The sequence below is a fragment of the Leopardus geoffroyi genome, chromosome A1 (genome assembly GCF_018350155.1).
Source record: "Leopardus geoffroyi isolate Oge1 chromosome A1, O.geoffroyi_Oge1_pat1.0, whole genome shotgun sequence".
Lineage (NCBI taxonomy): Eukaryota > Metazoa > Chordata > Mammalia > Carnivora > Felidae > Leopardus > Leopardus geoffroyi.
In genome coordinates, this window is record NC_059326.1 from 233,676,377 (window position 1) to 233,699,048 (window position 22,672).

Sequence of the window (22,672 nt, forward strand, 5' to 3'; positions counted from 1 at the left end):
AAGGCGAAGGCTGTATGTATGCCCTGTAGTTCCAACAGCTACTGAAATAGCCCAAATACAAGGTATCTTAACGCCTCATGGTTGCTGGTGACGATGTCAGAATAAGAAGGATGCATCGCAACGGGTGTGGATTACCCACGTGTCTGTTTTAAGGGACATACGAGTCATGGTACCATCGATATAGTGAGAGCGACCACTGGTTAAATATGTACAAAGCACCCGGTTCTGTCCTAAGTGTGATAGTGACGGGAGAAAAAGAGACAAGGGTGGGACTTTGCTGTCACTTGAGTTTCCAGGTGGGATTCCTGGGGCATACAGATTGCAACCCTCCTACAGCTCCCGCAAGGACTTCCCTCAATGTTTTACCACAATAGCTCTGCTCTGGTGAGGGTGCCTTCACTCTGATCACCCGAACCCCCCCTCCTCTGCCAAGATACACGTTAGCAATTACCTTCCAAATGTATGGCCCACTGATAGACATCTGGAGGGTCTCAGGACTAATGTTTTACTAGGCAGTAGTAAATAACCTTACCTTATAATAGCAGCTAGCCCCTCAAGGTCCCGGAAGCCTTGTTTCCAAATTCCACAGAGACTTACGCTCTCCCCAGCCCCACTAACTAAAGAGTATTTAATCAGTCACTCTTCACAAACCAAACACAAGTGCAGCTCTCCCTGCCCACGGGGCCTGTCCCCATGCTATAGTGAAAGCACCCCTTTGCACCAAAAATGTCTCAAGAATTCTTTCTCGGCTGCTCACCCCCAGCCCCACATCAGGAGGAACGCCAGCTCATTTGCCCCAGCGGGGCAGCGTCAGAACTCATTTTTGAGAAGTGGGAATGGAGCCTGTGAAAGTTGCGTGGAAACCCTCTAAAATCGCACAGCCGGACAAGTGGGGGGCCAGTGTTGCGATCAGGCCTGTTAGACTCCAGAGCAGGATACCTCTCCCACTGCACTCTCTGTATCTAGGTGGTTCTGTCATCCCTCGGTGATTACCCCACTGACAGTCAGTGTCCTTTCTGTAGCTAGCAGGGCCGTGGGAAGCTGCTGGAAGGTACCACCCTCTCCCTGGTGGCTCCTGCAGAAAGCACCCCTTGGCCTTAGTGATGCTGAGGGTGGACAGATGTTGAATTTAATAGGCAGTAACTGGTGTGAGCACGGAGCCCCGGTCAAGGTCTGAAAGTCCCACCGAGTCAGGCATCGGAGGCAAAGAAGGCCGTGCCTGGCGGCAGCCCTGACTCACCATGTTGAACACGGCCATGGTCAGGATGATGGCGGTGGTGAGGACCGTGAGGGAGACCCGCGGCCAGGGCCGGTCCGCGATGATGCTGGACGACTTCAGTAGCCACAGGAGAGAGGCGGAGGCCTTCTTGCTGCATTGCTGGGAGGAGACAGGAAAGGAAACGCGTCACGTTTCTTCATGATGTTTAACAACACAAAAGGCATCGGTACTGTTCCCAGAACAAACAAGGAGGTGCCGTCTCCGCTGGGGGCCCACACCAGGTCACAAACCTTCCTCAAACTATGTGAGCATCATGGTGACAAATAAAGAACAAATTAGTTAAGTTTCTGCGATAAATTCAGGACATGTGCTTGTATGTCCTGAAATTACGTTTAAAAACAACCCAAACAAAAAACTCAGGGCGCCTGGGTGGCTCCGTTGGTGACGCGTCTGACTTCAGCTCAGGTCACGATCTCCCAGTTCACGAGTCAGAGTCCCACGTCAGGCTCTGTACTGACAGCTCAGAGCCTGGAGCTTGCTTCGGATTCTGTGTCCCCCTCTCTCTCTGCACCCCAACCCTGCTCATGCTCTCCCTCCCTTTCTCTCTCTCTCTCTCTTAAAATTAAATAAACATGAAAAAAAAAAAAAAACCCTCTGATAAAAGAAAACTATGTCAGTTGATTAAACCACTCGGGGGAATGTGGCAGGTCTCAGGTCACAGCCATGATAAAGCAATGATCACAATTCAGCCCATTCACATGGGAGACAGATCGGCAGGTAGCTAGTCATGATCCAGTTGGCTACCAGGCAAATTGATGTCCTTACCTCCAAAGGCAACACCCACTGTTCTCAGGCATGTGTCTTCGTGATGGCTTTACCTTATCCTGCCCTCCGGGGACTTTCCACACGGAGACCCTCTTTTCCAAAGTTTTGATGGTGCTAAAAATTACCTAACGTAACCTTTTCCCTCTTACCCATTTTTGAGCACACGGGTCAGCGGCGTTAACTATATTCACAGTGCTGCATAGTACGTCTCTGTAACTTTTCATCTCGCACAACTAGAGTCTCTAGCCACTGAAGAACTCCCCTCTCTCCTTCCCCTTGCCTCCGGCGACCACCATCTTACTTTCTGTCTCTAAAAGTTTGACGACTCTGGGCACCTGCAGCATCTGTCTTTTTGTGACTGGCTTATTTCACTCGGCATTATCTCCAGGTTCATCCACGTTGTCACGGGTGACCAGATTTCCTTGTTTTTGGAAGGCTGAATAACGTTCCATTCTAGGCACGTACCGCATTTTATTTATCCACTCATCTGTGGATGGTCACTGCGTTGCCTCTGACTTCCGGCTACTGCGAATAACGCGGCAGCGAGTGTGGGTGTTGGGAGAAATGCTTTCGATACAAGAAGGAATTGAGGTATTTATGGGATGGTAGCCAGGGTTCCCTCATCATCTGCTGGGGGCCAGACTCTGCTCCGTGGGACTTTAGGGGTTGAGCTCGCCTCATCCTTAAGGCCACCTTTCCAGACGGGCTGCTGTAATTCAGACCTTTGTCCTGGTGGCAGCAGGATGGAGGCGGGGAGAGTTCTAAGGCGTGGGGGTAACAAACTGCCTGTGCCAGGCGCTGCCGGGATCGACAGATGTCACCTGACCTGACAAGCTGTACAAAACGGTCTCTAGGGATCTCCACTTTAACCTTCATGTGAAAGGGGCTGTGGCCCTATGGCTAACGTATCCTGAAAACAGTAGTAAAAGGTTATGATTTCAAAAATTAAAAAAAAATTTTAAGGTTTATTTTTGACAGAGGGAGAAAGAGACAGAGCACCAGCAGGGGAGGGGCAGAGAGAGAGGGAGACAAAGAACCCGAAGCAGGCTCCAGGCTCCGAGCTGTCAGCACAGAGCCTGACGTGGGGCTCAAACCCACGAACTGTGAGATCATGACCTGAGCCGAAGTCGGGCGCTCGACTGACTGAGTCACCCAGGTGCCCTGATTTCAAAAATTGTAAAAAAAAAAGGCCAACAGACTGTACCTTTCTGACTCGTACCACTAAGTTAATCTAATGGCAAAGCTGATGTAACATCGATAAACCGCGTAACAGAATCCTCAGTAGCACGAATAGACAGCACTTTTATTTGTCTACCTCTTTCAGAGTCTTTCTGCTTCAGTCTTAGAAACAGAAGCACTGCAGCATGTTAAATGCTGATACAGCAATGGAATGGGATTCTGCAAGACAGGACGAGAGGTGGTTAGGACAGTAAGAATCAGCCCAGGAGCCCAGGAGCAAACCCCCAGAGTCGAGAGACTTTCTGCAGGTGAACTATCCTCTCTGGCCTCAGCCTCCCCAGCTCTAAAATGGGGACAATAATAATACCTGGTTCCTTGGTCTTGTAGGACGTTAAATGAGCTACATAATAAGGCACCAGGGGCAGGACTCCCAAGCGTTAGCTCCCATTGTTACGCTTATGAAGAAAACATAATAATTCTCAGAGACATTTAATGACTAAGTGTCTCTTTGCTCTGTATCTATACGAACAATAAAACCTCATTCCCCCTCCCCGCTTTCCACTATGGTTTTTCCTCCAAGCAGCCTCCTTCTTTCTTCATTCCTGTCACCAGGTAGAGGCCACGTGAAGAAAACTGTTCAGAAATATGGAAATTGGAAAATATTGCTGGTGGCAAGGACCAGGAAACAGCCGGTGACAGGGACGTGCGCCCTGAGCCGATGTGTAGAGAGAGGAGGGGGAGGAGAGTGAAGATGTGCGGGGAGCAGAGGATGCCGATGGCGGGGCAGAGGAGAAAAGAGACGATGTTCTTGAGGTAGAAGGATCGGGAAAGGAGACCACTGATGCGACTATAGCTCTGAATAAAAAGCACGACTTCGTTCCTGACATGATAACGGAGCTCAGTGTGCCTGTTTTGGGTTAACTATTCAAGTACAGTCCCCGGTGGAAAAGTAAGTGTGTCAAAATTGACACCATTGTCATGAAACATTATAAACGCTACCATCTCCCACAGTATTTTGGCATTAATTCAGAAGGCGCCCTTCAGAGCCCAGCTTTACCCCTGTTTGATCTCTGGTTTAACGACTGGAATAACTTCCGTCAAATCTGCGTCCTCCCTTTGTTGACCATCAGTGAATCCCACTGCATGCACGATGGCCTCCTGCTTACAGTGAGCTCACTGTGAGCCTTCCAGAAATGTGCTTGACTGTTAATGCCACACACACCCGCTGGTGAATGTGGAACTGACACCAACTGTAGCGGGAGATGTGAGAGGAGGAAGAATGTCCATTCCTATGGAAACCCCATCATGGCGTTGGTGCCGGGGACAATGGCCAGTGCAGTTTGCTAGAAGGCGTATGGGATGAATATCGACGTTCTTCTCTCAGTATAGGCAGACGATTCTCCCCAGAAAAATAATGTGTTCATAATATGTTTGGATTGAAACAAAACAAAACAAAACAGGAGGGGCACCCGGGTGGCTGAGTCAGTTAAGCATCCGACTTCCGCTCAGGTCATGATCTCATGGTTCATGAGTTCAAGCCCTGTGTGCGGCTCCGTGCTGACAGTGCAGAGCCTGCTTGGGATTCTCTCTCTCCCTCTCTCTGCCCCTCCTCCACTCGTGTTTTCTCTCTCTCTCAAAATAAATAAACCAAAATAAAACACAGGAAAAAAATATACCCCCCTCTTCCTTCTTCCTCCGTCTCCACTCTGATCCTCTTGCACTGGAAACAATTGGTAACCTCTCACTTTAAAATTTCTCCTAATTGAACATAATAATTATAAGAGCAGATCACATTAACAATTTCATCGGTGTCCTTTAAAAAAATAAAATCAGTTACATGAAAAGAAGTAGATGATGCTCTTAAGGTTTAATAAAATGAAAAAAACATTTAGAAACGTTACAAATACATTATAACGGGGAGTAGCAAATTTTTATTATTAGAAAAAGAAAACTCATCTTAGAATCTTGCCTGAAGAAGTGGTGAAGTTTATCATATACCCGTGTGCTTTCGTGCATTTGTCTAGAGGAACACCTACTCTGGCGTTTTAATTGGCCAACGACTGTCTTTTTGAATGGCGGCCACCAGCTGCAGGAATAATTACTTGTAACATTTAGTGTTACAGAGACTGCCGTGTGTACTTTGATTAATTGTACTTGAGTTTCCCACAGAAAGGCTGCTTGATTTCAGTCAATCATACTTTATAAAATCAACATTTTTCTTGCTATGCCCTGGGTGAACCACTTTCCTCAGCCATCCATCCACCGTGTGGCACTCACGGGCTAGCCACCTTGTGTTCTCTTTGACGACGTTCGTGTTTGTCTCTGGCCACATGGAGAGCTGGTTGCAGATGGGAACCACACCACACCTGCCTTTGTATCCCCAAAGCAGCACATTGTTGAGCAAAGAGCAGGGACTCGATGGATGCTTGTTCAATACATTCTTTATCTTAACAATGGACCTGAAGAGAAATTTCCAGGGGCCAGAAGCAAAGAAGCAGCTCAGTGCTAGAGGGACTGAGGCTGTGGGGTTGGCCTAGGAGTGTCCTAGGACTGGACAGAAGCTTAACACCTAGGGGCTGATGCCCGCAGGAGGAAAAAAGGGGTTGCCTTGAGCTTACCAAGGGTGGGGCAGATGAGGCCAAGACCCCTGACTAAATCAGGAGCCTCAGGGTGTGCATGTATCTTTTTGAATTAGTGTTTTCATTTTCTTTGGGTAAATACTCAGTAGTGGAATTCCTGTACACAACTGTTGAGTCATTATATAGTACCTAAAACTAACACAACATGTTGTATGGTATATGTTAATTATACTTCAATAAAAACAAAACAAACAAAAAATCCCAGAAGCCTCAGAATGCTCTTCCCTCCATGTAAAGTCTAGAAAACTCCATGTACTAGTTGAGGGAAGTATCAACACACTTCCAGTGATAAATTCCATCTCTAAATATGGGCGATGAATTTGAAATTACATCATAAGCTTCATCATGGGGCCCCAAATTGAGGGGCTATCAACTGGGTCAAAGACCAAAGAGAGTCCTTGGGGTTCCTGCAGAAGTACCCTTTTTGCTAAAGGATAATTCCCTCTGAACATGACCTCACAATAAAAAAGAAATTATGAACTACACAGGACATAGGGCCATATGAGGAAGAATCAACAGACACAACAAAAAGTAGAATTCGCATCACGGGATCTGCAGGTATGCTATCAATCTGCAATAGCCTGCAGAATAAGACCAAAGAAATTAGAAGACGGATCAGAGTACACAATGAATGAGCACTTATGAGAAAAAAATGAGCCACAAAGACTCTCAGGAGATGAAAATGTAGATAATGGAAAATTTAGTAGCTGTGCTAGGGGGTAGGACAGCCCTGAGGAAATGCCCCATCAAACAGCGCAGAAATACAGCAATGAAACACATGAATGGGACGTTCAGGCACAGAAGGTACAATGAAAAGATTCAATATACTTGTAATGAAAGTTTGAGAAAAACAGCACAAAAGACCAGGACGGAGCAACAGCTTTGCAGGCCTGGAGCAAAACATGAGTTCTGTGGCCGAGGCGACCCGCTGAGTCCCAAACAGGAAGATGAAAGTACACCTTTACCTAAGCACAAGGGAGCCATGGCCCATGACAGATAAGGAGCAAGTCCCACGAAAACAACCAGAGAGAAGACGTGTCACCTTCTAAGAAACAGTAATTTGACTATAGATTTCTCCGTGGTCCATCAACTACAGGAAAATATGGATTCATATTTTCAAAATATTAGACAGCTTATCATAAACCATTATTCAACAAGGAGAAACCCGACTGTTTTTTTTTTTTTTTTAAATACAAAAGTTGCGGACATTATGCACAGGCTCTCACTGAAAAGACTAGAAAAGGAACAATCCTTTGGGAATATGGAGATGGAATCCCGGAGGAAGGGATGGTGTTCAGGAAGAATGGTGTCAAATGGGTACACAACAAGAATAACGACAGCAGTGAATGACAACAGCAGTTTAAATTTAGAAAAATCTGGCCTGCCCTCTTTATCTTTCTATGCTGTTTTGTAGGTTATTTATTCGGCTCTTGCTTTACTTTTTTCAGCATAACTACTGAGTTTCTAATTTCAAGAATCTGATCATCTTATTCCATCTTCTTTATTCAAGAATGGAATTCAGATGCAGAGTACAATATTCTTCAACAACAAGGTGGAGACATTAACGAGCTCTGTTAGTCTCGTGTACATTACACATTTTAAGTTAACCAGGAAAAACAAAATACCAGGATAGATGACTTCCAAGTCACTAGAGGGAATAAAGGAGAATAAATAAATTCCATGGATCCAAGATAATGCAGGAGAAGAGGAAAAAAAAAGTACAGGCAGAGAACACACATGATGGATTTTAAAAAATAAAAGCAAAATAAGATGGTAGTAGTAATTGTAATACACGTAAATGCATTATACTTGTCAGGGAAAAGAGAGAGACTGCTAGATCAGAGAAAGTAACATGCACCTGGATGTTGTTTACCAGAGACACAACATCTAAAACCCACTTACGGACAAGGAAAAGCTGAATAAAAAGATGGAAGGAGGGGCGCCTGGGTGGCGCAGTCGGTTGAGCGTCCGACTTCAGCCAGGTCACGATCTCGCGGTCCGGGAGTTCGAGCCCCGCGTCAGGCTCTGGGCTGATGGCTCAGAGCCTGGAGCCTGTTTCCGATTCTGTGTCTCCCTCTCTCTCTGCCCCTCCCCCGTTCATGCTCTGTCTCTCTCTGTCCCAAAAATAAATAAACGTTGAAAAACAAAAAAAAAGATGGAAGGAAAGGACGCTGGGAAAATACTAACTACAAGAAAGCTGGCAGAGTTCTATTGACATTGGAGAAAATAGACTTCAAGGGTAAAACACTCCTTTGGGTAGAAAGCTTTTCTATCAGCCAGTGTGTGACCTACTTTCCTTCCACAGGATGGACTTTATGTTTGTGCTTTCATTTCCGCTAGGAACAAGGTTGGTGGGATGGCACCATATTATCTTTGCTACACAAAGCACAACGCAACCACATTGAGAGAAAAATTTCTTCTGACACACTCTAGCATTTTCCTTTACTATATCTGGCACACTTGTCCTAAAAGATGCTTTTGAGGGTGGTTTTTTTCTTCTGTTTTGTTTTTTGGGTTTTTTTTTTTTTTTTTTTTGGTGGCATTTTTGGTTACAGTCACTCTCTTGTATTTATTACAAAATTATAAGTCCACTCAGGTAGTTTCGTGTTAAATTTGGCAGTAAACTATTATTAGTATTATGACAATGACAAGTATTATTCTTTTATTGCTGATTGTAATGAAAATGTAAACTTGAATCTCTTGCTCTACATTTTAGTTTCTACTTAAACTGGATTGTTTTGGTTATCAGATAAAATAATATGTTTTCATATTCGAAGGGCTCTCATGTATTTTGGAAAGTACTATTATTAAAGGTACTTTCACACTAGAATATGTTACAGTCTAAATCCACTCGTAAATTAACGTTTTCCCCCCATTTTACCAAATGTCTTTTAAGATGGAGCTGTACTTTTCCCAGACTCCAGTTTTAAATGAACTGGGCCAACAGCTGGATAATGCATATCGGAAACTAGACCAGAGAAAAATATGAATGAGGTTCACTGCGAGGTTACCGTGAATTACCAATGTGATTAAAAAAATTTTTTTTTTAATGTTTATTCATCTTTGAGAGACAGAGAGAGACAGAGCATGAGCGGGGAAGGGACAGAGAGAGGGAGACACAGAATCTGAAGCAGGATCCAGGCTCCGAGCCATCAGCACAGAGCCCGGCGTGGGGCTTGAACTCATGAACCGCGAGATCATGACCAGAACTGAAGTCGGACGCTCAACCGACTGAGCCTCCCGGGCGTCCCTACCAATGTGATTTTGACCAGTGGATGCTTAGCAGTCACTGCAAGGCAACCTCAGTGCCACGCCTGCCATGGCCATGACCGTGGACATGCCTGCCTAGTGCCAGGAGCTTGTTTGCCAGGGACTCTCTCCGCACACCTTCCAATTAATTGTAAGGGTTCTAAGCATCGACTCCAGTTCTGATTCTGACTCCTACTTGCTCTCCACCACAGAGCAATCTGTGTAACATCTGTGAGGGTCTGTTGTACTAACTGTAGAATGGCCATTCCCTCCAAGGGCTCTTGTGAGGCTAAATGAGCCGGAATACACACAATGCCTAACAGGCCAAGTCGTCAATTTTAACGGAAGGTAATATTTATTATTTGTAAACTGTGATGAGACTGGACACGTAGTTATTGATGGGGGTCCTGCCCATCAGAGGCTGTCTATACTGATTCTGAGGGTTCTTACCCAAGGACAGGAAACTTCTGGTCTTACAGTTATCGCACTCGTGGTCCTGTTCCAAAGTCTTCATTTCTGTCCTCAAGAGATCTGCTGATGTGTGCTTCCGCATTACTTTTTGTGGAGGAAAACTCTTCCTCGAAATGACTGGGCGCGGAAGCTTGCCATGATGGGAGCACAGGCCACCTCCACAGTTCTGTGTCTCTCACCCACGAGACGTGAGGCCAGACAAAGTCATCTCTGGGTTCCCTGTCTGCTCTCAAGTTTTACAGTTCTGAAATGCTATCAAGGTCTCATGCGGAGACCCGACAGGTGAGGACCCAGGAGGGACCTCGCTGGCAGCGGGGATGGGCGACCGTGGCTGAATTCAGAGCCGCGCACTCAGAAGAAGTCGATTGGGGTGAGGATGAGGGCAAGACGTTTTCTGAGCATTTGGGTGCTGCCCAACACTCCTTCCAGCCCACGGATGTTAAATATTTATCTTGTATTTCAAGTGCCTGAAGTACTACAGTGAGCAAAACAGGGTTGAAGCAGATTCACTGGTGATCTCTCCATCTAAGATCACAAATGATATTACGAAATGGGCAGCCTGCCCGGCAGGCGCGAGGGACGCTGGTAGTAACATGGGGGGGGGGGCTCTGCAGACTGGGTCTGGGAAGGTTAGGAGATTATTTCCAACCGCGGAGAGAGCCCAAAGCACATCAGAGTCAAGGAATCATGGTGCGTGTGAGGCCTTTCAGCGTGGCAAGGTGATGGCCACCCACCCATGCTTCCCACAGCCACACACATGCAGAACCCGTCCCCACGCCAGGGCATCTGGGGAAGGGAAGATTACCGGGACACTTGGGGACGCCTAACTGTCCCAGTGGTGTTGGGGAGGTTGGGAGCTGGATGAGCGGACATGGTGGAAAGGAACCGCACGGATATGACATGAGTCTACGAGTGCTGACTTAGTGCCCGCTTATCAAAGTGTTTCAGTGGGCGGAACTCTGCTGGATTCCCTGGGAGACAGAAAGCAAATGTAGGAAACAATTCTCATCTCAAAAAAAAAACTATTCTATGTAAGGGAGACAACAGTTACACTCGAGAGAGAGAGAGAGAGAGAGAGAGAGAGAGAGAGAGAGGAGGAGCCAAATAAGTTGTTAAACAATCAAGTGGTAAATTATGGGGCACAGATCCTAAGTCCCATGGTGCTCAAAGAAGAGCCCACTACAGGGGCTGGTGGGGTTTCTGAGAAACTTTCTAGAAGACAAGCAGTGGCAGGGCAACATGGGGGTGGGGGGACGCACTGGGGCGAGCGGCTAGGGCAAGGGAGGGTGGGAGCGAGGGACAGACAGCCGTGCTCTGGGCTTCTCGTTAGCAGTAATGGTGAGAACATATAAATTCCCTGACATTTTTCTCAGACTGTGCCACTGAACAAATATCTGTCTCATTTTTCTATCAGAAGGAAAAAAAAAAATGCGTTTCACTATCACTCTTATTCTTTGGCCATTTTTTTAGCCCCGAGGGACCACAGGCTATGTCTCTACCTTTTTTTTTTTAATATGAAATTTATTGTCAAATTGGTTTCCATACAACACCCAGTGCTCATCCCAACAGGCGCCCTCCTCAATGCCCATCACCTACTTTCTTCTACCTTTTTATCAAACCCAGCTGTACAATGACCGGTGAGTACAGCTACATGTGTTATATTTCCTGTGTAAGACAGGGTAACAAAGGTAGAGCTCTTGGAGGAAAAAGATCAGTCAGGCTTACCTTTGCTCAACCTCCTTTATAAAAGTATTTTACTCTAATTCTTCATACAGAGAGTTCAATACCAGTAATATTTTTTAGAAATTTTTCCCCTGTAGTATAAGCATCAGATTGCCTCTGGCATTTAAGTTTTCCAAAGGTCAATGTATGTTCATAGAAAGATATTAAGGATATTAACATTTCTTTCACAAACTCAGTACTTAATCCAAAAATAAATGCAAGTCATACTAACACCTCAGAGAACTGGTAGGCTTTCAAGAGGCCAGAGAATGAGCAGTGAGGATGTCATACCTCTCCATGACCACTAGGAAATATTTGTGACACACACAGCTTTGGGCTGAATGGGGAGGGTTGAATAGAAAGCACGCTGAAAGCTTTCCTGGGTTGCCTTAATTTCTTTGATATTGATGGTGAGAAAAAAGCCTTTACAGAATAGTTTACACAGTACAAAGAACCTCTTAGGGGAATGAGAAGAATTCCTTCTTGATTTTATCTGGATTCCCTCTGGATCAAGGATTACAGCTGACCACTGGTGGGGATGGGGGTGGGGGACTCATTCACTGATCTAACTCAAGTTCAGAAAGAACAGACATCCTCAAGCCTAGTCTCCCTGACCACTTTGGCAAAATCCAGGCTTCCTTTGAAAAGGAGGTAGGCACCAGTTCATTCCCAGCACTGAGCTTTTCTCTTTCTCTTTTTTTTTAATATGAAATTTATTGTCAAATTGGTTTCCATACAACACCCAGTGCTCGTCCCAACAGGTGCCCTCCTCAATGCCCATCACCCCCCTCCCCCCCCACCCCTCATCAACCCTCAGTTTATGCTCAGTTTTTATGAGTCTCTTATGGTTTGGCTCCCTTCCTCTCTAACTTTTTTTTCCCTTCCCCTCCCCCATGGTCTTCTGTTAAGTTTCTCAGGATCCACATAAGAGTGAAAACGTATGGTACCTATCTTTCCCTGGATGACTTACTTCACTTAGCATAACACTCTCCAGTTCCATCCACGTTGCTACAAAAGGCCAGATCTCATTCTTTCTCTTTGCCAAGTAGTATTCCATTGTGTATATAAACCACAATTTCTTTATCCACACATCTCCAAAGGCAAGGGAATTAAAAGCAAAAATGAACTATTGGGACCTCATGAAGATAAAAAGCTTCTGCACTGCAAAGGAAACAGTGAACAAAATAAAAGGCAACCAATGGAGTGGGAAAAGATATTTGCAAATGACATATCGGACAAAGGGCTAGTATCCAAAATCTATAAAGAACTCACCAAACTCCACACCTGAAAAACAAATAATTCAGCTAAGAAGTGGGCAGAAGACATGAATAGACACTTCTCTAAAGAAGACATCCGGATGGCCAACAGGCACATGAAAAGATGCTCAACATCGCTCCTCATCAGGGAAATACAAATCAAAACCACACTCAGATATCACCTCACGCCAGTCAGAGTGGCCAAAATGAACAAATCAGGAGACTATAGATGCTGGAGAGGATGTGGAGAAACGGGAACCCTCTTGCACTGTTGGTGGGAATGCAAACTGGTGCGGCTGCTCTGGAAAACAGTGTGGAGGTTCCTCAAAAAATTAAAAATAGATCTACCCTATGACCCAGCAATAGCACTGCTGGGAATTTACCCAAGGGATACAGGAGTGCCGATGCACAGGGGCACTTGTACCCTAATGTTTATAGCAGCACTTTCAACAACAGCCAAATTATGGAAAGAGCCTAAATGTCCATCTACTGATGAATGAGATTTTCTCTTTAAGACAACAGACGAGTTACGGACTCCCTAGCATCTGGTGTGGGGGGTGTCAGGGTTTCATGATGCTCCTGGGAAGGTGGGTATGGGATCCTGAGATCCCTGAAGGCCTCGAGGGACCACAGGCTGGGTCTGGGAGGGGCCAGGAGCCATGAAAGGTTGGCTGGGTATCCAAAATCTCAGCTTCGGTAAGCTGAGAGGACAGACATTACATAAGACCAAAAGCATTCTTGCAAAGGCAGCAAAGTTGCTCTGGAGATACTTTCTCCAGCCTCCGCTTCTGTTTCTTTTCTATAGCAATTTAGTCGAAGAAAAAGTCAGCTTGAAACCTTAAATATACACTGTGTTCCACACCCCACCCCCCCACCCTGAAGACTGGATTCCTTAGGAACAGAAAATGACTAATGTGGCTACTTAGGCACAATGATAGAAGTCGCTTTAATTAGAACGAGGTTTGGATTTCCAGTGGGACCACAAATGATAGTTCCTACTCTGAAAACCTGAGAAGTGGGCTGCAGAAGCCTTATGGGGGCCGGGAAATCAGAGGGCAGGGCCCGTGTGCTTTTCCACCTAAGGAAAATCTGAACGTGGATAATCAGGCTTTTTGGTATATTGAAGCACTTTAGAAGCTTGACAAGGATTCCCAGGGGGCAGTAGTTACAACCTATAGCCTTCAGGCGATTTTAAAGAAATCTGAGATGCGCTGTGTGCATTCCAGGAAATCAGGAACCATAGTGCCACTTCTGAAGTTTCCAATCCAATTCAAAACACCTCAACTATGATATAGCAAACACCCCCCACACAAGTTTGCAACGGTACCCAGCAGACATCGTAGAGTGCCCACTGTTGAGAGGCAGAGACGAACTTTAAGATCTTTACACTTTTTAGCTAAAAGGTTCCAACACATTAGACTAGAATGGACCCGATGCTCAAAATCTGGCTCAGAGGGGCCTCTCATTTCCACACATCTCCAATGAACAAGATAAAAACACTGATTACCTTTTTTGGGTGTCTATCTCATTGCTGGCTTTCTTCCGATGCTCTCATGGGGCCACTTGCTTTCGACTCAAGAATACACTTAGATTTGATTCTTACATCCTGAACTAGCACTTGACCCATCCAAGCTTGCAATGGTTGGTTTAAATCATTAACTAACACTATTAATGAACACTGTTAATTAAATCACTAACAAAATATATTTTTGCATTTGCTGTTTTCATATGTCCCCAACTTTTATATCTTGGAAGTGGATATAAAAGAAGTATCTGGGGGCGCCTGGGTGGCGCAGTCGGTTAAGCGTCCGACTTCAGCCAGGTCACAATCTCACGGTCCGTGAGTTCGAGCCCCGCGTCGGGCTCTGGGCTGATGGCTCATGATGGCTCAGAGCCTGGAGCCTGTTTCCGATTCTGTGTCTCCCTCTCTCTCTCTGACCCTCCCCCGTTCATGCTCTGTCTCTCTCTGTCCCAAAAATAAATAAACGTTGAAAAAAAATTAAAAAAAAAAAAGAAGTATCTGGTTTACATTTTAATTCCCCTGCACACAAAAAGCCTCCTATTATATTAGGAGTGGCTGCTCTAAAATACTCTGAAAACTCAGAGGACATAATGCAAAATGGCGACAGAAATAAAAAAACATGAATATAATTTGATGGTGTGACATCCAATGTTTCAAATAATCTTCAGCTCAGTGTCTTGATTGTACATGAGCTGCCTCAGTTTATATTCTGGGCCGCTGGCATGAAGGGTGGTTGCGTCTTCACTGGGATCCGTATCCCGTGAAATGTTAAATCAACAAGCCCGGTGTTTCAAGCCAGAAATCAGTTTGCCTTCAACGAACACAGTTTTCAAAATAAGGTCCATATGTGAAGTACCTACCAAAAGCTGTCCAGCAAAGCAGACGAAAAGGATACAGGCAAGCAAGAGAAACGCGGCTCCAAAGGAGATCCCGAGAATGGACGTCCTACCAGGAGACAAAGAGGAACAGGTTAGCGTGGGAGTAGTTCCCGTTACTCTGGAAAGCCATAGTAATATTTGTGGCGTAATTAGGCCTTAATTTCATGGGGCCTTCATTCCTCACTCATTTTGTGAAAAATGAAAACGGAGCTAAAACAAACCAAAAACGTGTCTATAGAAAAGCATGTCTATGGGGCGCCTGTGTGGCTCAGTCGGCTGAGGGCCAGACTTCAGCTCAGGTCATCATCTCGCGGTTCATGAGTTTGAGCCCTGCATTGGGCTCTGTGCTGACAGCTCGGAGCCTGGAGCCTGCTTCGGATTCTGTGTCTCCCTCTCTCTCTGCCCCTCTCTGGCTTGTGCTCTCTCTCTCTCTCTCAAAAATAAACATTTTTTTTTTTTTTTAGTGTTTATTTTTGAGACAGAGAGAGAGAAAGAGACAGAGCACAAGCGGGGGAGGGGCAGAGAGAGAGAGGGAGACACAGAATCGGAAGCAGGCTCCAGGCTCTGCTCTGTCAGCACAGAGCCCGACGTGGGGCTTGAACCCACGAGCTGCAAGATCATGACCTGAGCGAAGTCAGATGCTTAGCCGACTGAGCCACCCAGGTGACCCCAAAATAAATCAACATTAAAAATTTTTTTTAAAAAGAAAGAAAAGCGTGTCCACAATTATGTCTGATCAACTTGATGATTCATCAAAGTAAGCACCAGTTCCTTAGGAAAGGAAAACAATCTTTTTACAACTCTCCTTTGCACCTGGTACTTTCCTGCCCGCGTGTCGTCTTTTGCCTGCCACTCATGTCCTGGCTGCTGCTGCTTCTACAGAAGTCTCATCGGATGCCCTGCAAGATCTCAAGACCCATCCTTACGCCTGCTCACTGAGGAAACAGGCTTGTCTTCCCCAGTACAATCCAACCAGATTCAACTCCCTTCCATACTGATGCAGCTATATGTTTACCGAGGTTCCCCAAAGATGTCAGGGGCCATGGCCTTCACATTCTTGCACAAGCAGACGAACACGCAAGCTTCCCGTGATCACGTGAAAAATCAAGTCACAATTCTGCTACCGACACATTACGGGTAGATAAAAGCATTTATACGAATCGTACACCTCTCTGAGACATCCTTTAAATGGCTCAAAAGTTCAGAGCCTCTTACAACTTCATTTATTCCAAGGACAGAAGCGTTAAGGGGTACCAAAGGAGCTGAACCGCAATGAAGAATTAAAGGTGCGAATGAAATGAGACATCGGAGGAGAGGTCAGGTGGTGTGTGTGTCAGACTGCAATGGAACCTCCCGCCAATGAGGTTGGCTAGAGACACTGGGGAGACAGAACCGGCACAGAGAACGCAGCGGCAAGATGCTGAATGTCGATTAGCGCGGAAGCCTCAGACGCAAACCAGCCACACGCTGAAATCCCAGCGACCATGTGACTGTGAGTCCGTGGGGAAGGAAAGGGAGCAAGTAAGCAGTGAACTATATAAATCCCCTGATGCCATCGCCATGGGAAGGCCCCACTCAGCTCACGTTCTCCAACACCTACTCTATCGCGAGACGATCACACATCAAGGAAGAGTGACAAAAGTCAGACCTCAAACCAAAACCTGCACCTGACACGATGAGGCACCGGGCACTGAGTTATCTTCTAGAAGGATCCGCAGTGCTTTCGAATACCTGGCCCGATGGTGTGACGTCGGTGCACGTTTCACGAGGAACGTTAGGTCTCCGCTAGAAGGGGTAGCACAGCAAATACACCCAGTCCCATGCTAGGCTGCGACGATGCAAAGACAAGTAAGGTGTCACACCTGTTTTGAGCTGCTTACAGGGTAGCAGAGGTAAGCACCATACATCCTAACCTCCCCTACCTAGAGCGTCCTGCTTTCAGACATCACTCAGTCCCCGGTTGGAAGCCACCGGTCTCTCATCTCCCCAACACTTGATCTCAGAGCCTCCCACTCAGCCGGGCGGCGTGGAGGGAGGGGAATGTGCAACGGCCAACACCTCTCAGCAGTCTTGTGACTGACGGACAGCACAGTAACTCATCTGCTGAATTTGTTTGCCATCTTTCTCATCCATTTTTATAGGAGAGCTCTGAGGAGTTTTCTTAGATTCTGTGCTGCCTCGTTCCTTTCTGCCGTCAAGGTAATGTCAGCTTCACGAGGCTGAGTTCAGGCACATAACATCTCTTTCTTGGGTCTGAAACTTCAGATAACAAATAAATGATCTTTTATGGAAGGGTTGGTAAATATCGACGATAAAACCATCTGATGATAGTGACAGTGACGATGGTGATGATGGTAATGGTGATGATGGTGGTGGTGGTGATGAGACAAGACGGCGATGATATGAGGAGAGATTATTTACTCTGTACCAAGTGCTGTTCTAAAGGCTTTATATGTATAGTTCACTTAACCCTCACAATGATCATGAGTACTAGTTACTATTATTACCCCATTTTACCAAGGAGAAATTGAGGCCCAGAGAGGTTAAAGAGCTTGCCTAAAGTTACACATCTATTAAGCGGTGTGGTTAGGAGTAATGTCCATTCAGTTGTATTCCTGACCCAGGTTCGATTTTAGGAGTAGACATGTCACATTTCTGCCTTGTTTCCTGGTTCTATGTCTTGAGTCAATTTTGATAATTTTCCTGGAAAATTACCCATTCCATTTAAATTTTCAAAGGTAAAATATTCGACATAATATTCTTTTAATTTTACAAGTCTCCATATTTGAAGCATTTTTTCTTGCCCTTAATGTTATTTTTTTCCCCTCTCTAGATCAGAGTTTTGAAGTGTTGCATGTCTGTTGATCTCAGTGAATGAGCTTTTGGCTTATTATTAAGGTCTATGCTTTCTGACAGTTCTCTACATAGTTTCTGATTTAAGTTTTAAAAATTGCTTCCTCCTTCTTCATGCAAACTTACATTGTCTCTTTCTTGATTGTCACTTATTGCCATTTTTTTTTTGTATTTTATAATAAATGCACTGAAGTACATAAATATTCCTATAAATACTGCTTTAGCCAAATCCTATAGCTTTTGATTTATAGTTACTCATCTTCTTTCTTCTCTAAAAAGTCTGTACTTTCAATTTCCATTTCCTTTTAAAACAAGAATAATTCCAAAGTGTGATTTACAAATTCCACAAGGAGATTATTTTCAGTCTGTCCCTGTTATTTCTAATTTCATTAGATTTGATCGGAGATAGTAGTCTCTTTTATTTCCACTTTGACAATTTATTTTTCTCCTAGGGTGTGATGAATATGATCTACTCCTATTATATCTTATGGATTTCTGAAAATGACACATATTTCCTTTATGCTGGAAACAAAACATGTTCCCTAAATACATCTATTGTCAGAGCCGGATGAGTTAGTCAAATCCCCAGTGGGTTGACTTAATGGCTCAATTTGGTTTGTCAATTTCAGAATGTATTAATATTTCTGGCTAGGATTGTGGGTTTGTCAATATGTCTGAACATTTTAATCGCATCTCTTTATTTATTTCGAAGAGATGTTGGAGCGCATGAAGATTTATGATTATTAACTCTTCTTGGTGACTATACCATTGTAAAAGTCTTTCTTTTTCTCAGGCTGAATGCCTTCCACTTGATTCCATATCATCAGAAATTTTTATTCCTGCAGCTTTCTTTTTCCTCTAAGCTGTTTCTCAGAATAGCTGTTTTCCATCCTTTATTTCCAAACTGTCTTGTCTTTTAATTTTAGTGAGATCTCCTATACCTGGTACACAGGTGACCTTCTGTTTTAGCCTCAATCTTTGAGCCTCTTTCCATGAATAGGACATTTTTATCCACTCGGTTATTAAAATTGGTTAAGATGTGACCGCTTGTCCCACCTTAGTTTCTCGAAATGTTCAGTGGAATTCACAAAAAAGTCAACAGAGTATCAATCTTCTTCTAATCTAAGATTTAAAATATTAATAAATTTAATAGATATACACCTATTAAAACTTTCTATCCAATTATGTGTCAGTTTTGGTAGGGTAGCTTTTCAAGCAATTTTCCCATTTTATTAAGTTGTGAACCTTTTTGGCCTTGAGTAATTTATAATATTTCGTATCTATTATATAATATTATAATATTATATCTATTATATAATATTCCATATCTGTTAATGTCTGTAGGATCTGTGGTGAATCTCCTTTTATTACTTATGTCATTAATTTGTGCGTTCTGTGATGATCTCTCTTTCTTGATCAGTCTTGCTAGTGGCTTAGGAATTTTTAAACTTTTCCAAAGAACCAACTTTTGGCTTTATTAATTTTCTGTATTGGTTATTTTCTATTATGGATTTCTTCTTCCTTCTTGAACATCTTTTCCCTTCTACTTGATGTGCTCATCTCTTTATGGCTTCCTAAGTCAGAAACTTAGACAACAAATTTTAACCCTTTCTTCTTTTCTAATGTAAGTATTTGAAAACTACAGATTCCTCTCTAAATTATTGCTTTAAACTACATCCCCATATCTTGGCATGTTTTTTTTTTGATATTCAAAACATTTTCTAATTTCTCTTATGATTTTTTCATTTGACTCATAGGTTCTTCAAAAGCATAAAATCTAATGCTGAAATATTTGTGGATATTTTAGTTTTTATTTTTATTTATTTACTTTTTAAATGTTTATTTATTTTTGAGAGAGAGAGAGAGAGAGACAGAGCATGAGCAGGGGAGGGGCAGAGAGAGAGGGAGACACAGAATCCGAAGCAGGCTCCAGGCTCTGAGCCTCCGCACAGAGCCCGACACGGGGCTTGAACCCACGGACCAGGAGATCATGACCCGAGCTAAAGTCTGGCAGTTAATCAACTGAGCCACCGAGGCACCCAGATTCGTGGATATTTTCTATATACACTTTTTATTTTTAACCTGATTTTAGTGTGGTTGGACATCATACTGAAAGATTTTTTATCTTTTCAAATGTATTTCAATCTTTACAAATTTGTCGAGATGCTTCTATGGCCTAGTATGTGTTCTGGCCGTGGTCCATATGCAGCTTAAAATCACATGTATCAGGGGCATCTGGGTGGCTCAGTCGCTTAAGCATTGGACTTCAGCTCAGGCTGTGATCTCACAGTTCATGGGTTCAAGCCCCACATCGAGCTCTGCAGTGACAGTATGGAGCCTGCTTGAGATTCCCTCTCTCTCCCCGCTGTATTGAATAACCAGTTAGTTGTTTTTTAGAAAAATTCACCGAATATCAGCATATAGTCTTTGATACTCTCTCACATGTTTAATGCCGAATGCCGTGCATCTCATCCTGCAGATTCAAGTTTGCTCCCGGCATCATTTCAGGTCAGCCCAAAGAACTTCTGTTAGCATTTCTTACACTGTAGGTTTGCTGCTGAACTCCTTTAGCTTTCTTTCACTTGCAAAATGTCTTTATTTCATCTCATTTTTTAAAAAAGAATAGCTTCACTGAATACTGGATTCAGCATTGGCCATATTTATACCAGTGGTTCTAATTGGGAGTCGGTCATCATTCCCCTCATCCATGTCTAGCTGCAATGTCTTTTTCCTCTGGCTGTATTGAAGGTAGTCCCCCACCCCCCTTTTTTCTTTGGCTTTAGTGGTTTGACCTTGGTGTATCACCTGTGGTTTGCTTTCTATGTATTCTGGTTGCCGTTGGCCAAAGCTCTTGCCTTTGGAGGTTAACGTATTTCAATCAACTTGGGGCAATTTGTCACTAAGTATACTGGCAATTTCCTATTGGTCTTCTAATGCCTTTCCGTTCCATCTCCTCAAAATTCCATTCCCCAGATTCTCTGCCAACTGTTTCTAACTAGGTTTGGCCAACGGGAAGTACTGGCGGAGCCTGGAGGCTGCTGGGGGAAGCAAGAAGCCTGGGGGTTTCCCTTTCTTACTCTCTGTTTAGCAACCATTTTCTCAACAGCCCGCAACTCCTGCCTCCCAGGAGGTCTCGGGTCCCTGGCAGACAGCCCATCCGCCCTGGTCCCACGAAGGCCTGGTGTGGTTCTAGCCCCTCAGGAAGGTCGGGGAGCCTGCGTTTCTGGCAAGCCACCTCCTCCTGTGTCCTTCCAAACCCAACGATGGCAGCTTCTTCGTCGCTGTTATACCCTCTCCTGTTTGGTTTCTCAGCCCTTCTCTCATTCTGTAAGGGTTTCACTTTATTAAATTACCTTGTGGAAACACCTTAGGCAATTTCTGTTCTTCAGTGGACTCAAAGCCATTAACTAACCTTTTTCCTGGGTACTACCTCATTAGTGGTTAAATGGAAACACAGGAAGGACTGGAAAACAGTTACTTTTCCAAATTTCTTCCTTTTTCCTTTGGGGGAAAAAAACTCCCCATTGTTCAGTTTTTACTAGAAGTATGGAGAAATATTTACATTTTTCCATTGGTTATGGCATATCTGAATTTCTTCAGGAATGGATAAGTTATTATGGATTGTACTGGCCTCTAGTCAACACATATCTCAACAGAGCCAGTGACTGTTACGGGTTAACCTACTTGTGACTCAGAGTTGAAATAAAAGATTCCTACACTACCATGACTTTTCGAGGCTCTTGTTTTTTCGATGCATTTCAATTTTGGTTTTAGGAGTAATTATTTTACTATGAAGACAGGTGATAGAGAGTCTGGACATTCAAACAGACATAGTAACGTGAGCCTGAAGGAACCACAGGAGCATTGAAACGGACTCTCGCATTTTATAGTCCCCCACCTGATACAGTGAAGAACCTCAAAGAAGAGCTGGTGGCATTTTTTTTTCTGGATGCATCTGATGACCACTACTTTGCTCTTTCTCCAGTGTCAGAATTCCCACAGACAGCGGGCTGCTGATAAAGGCAAAGAGTCGTGCTAACACTATCGATTCTCTGTTTTTGCATTGGTGAAACGGATGACAGATCACCATTAAAGCAGGAACGAGCATTCTTTTTTTTTTTTTCAACGTTTATTTGTTTTTGGGACAGAGAGAGACAGAGCATGAATGGGGGAGGGGCAGAGAGAGAGGGAGACACAGAATCGGAAACAGGCTCCAGGCTCTGAGCCATCAGCCCAGAGCCCGACGCGGGGCTCGAACTCACGGACCGCGAGATCGTGACCTGGCTGAAGTCGGACGCTCAACCGACTGCGCCACCCAGGCGCCCCAGGAACGAGCATTCTTAAGAGTACATTATGACATGAACTACCAACCGTGACTCAAGAAGAAAACAGAAATTCTGAATAGGCCTAGCGAAGTAAAGAGATGGAATCAGTAATTAGAACAAAACCCAAACCAAAATTTACTTGCAAAGAAAAGTGCATGTCCAGATGGCTTCACTGGTGACTTCTACAAAACACGTATAGAAGGGCTTTTACTATTTTTTCCACAAACTCTTCCAGAAAGTAAGAAGGAGGGAACATGTTCTGATTCTATCAGGTCAGTATCGCCTTGGTACCAATATCAGAGCAAGCTATATCACAAGGAGACAAAACTCAGACTAGTATCTCTTAGAAGTATAGATACAAGAACATTGGCAAAATATTGGCAAACTGAATCTAGTCACATATGAAAAAGGATTCTATAACATGATGAAGTGAGATTTACCTGAGTAATGCAAGGTCGGTGTAATATCTGAAAATCAATCAATATAACACACTACATTAATAAAGGAAAAGAAACCCACACGATCGTCTCAGTA

General features: G+C 44.2%; 1 protein-coding gene across 4 annotated transcripts in view; it reads right to left on the reverse strand.

Annotated features, from left to right (window-relative positions):
* ADCY2 (adenylate cyclase 2) overlaps window positions 1-22,672 on the reverse strand; it is a 417,821-nt gene that overhangs the window by 67,086 nt on the left and 328,063 nt on the right. For all 4 annotated transcript variants that reach the window (XM_045442405.1, XM_045442396.1, XM_045442387.1 and 1 more), the window contains 2 exons: window positions 14,943-15,027; window positions 1,241-1,378 (listed from right to left, as the gene is read on the reverse strand). In XM_045442405.1, coding sequence (XP_045298361.1) covers window positions 1,241-1,378; window positions 14,943-15,027 — 223 coding nt within the window. The remainder of the gene's footprint in view (window positions 1-1,240; window positions 1,379-14,942; window positions 15,028-22,672) is intronic.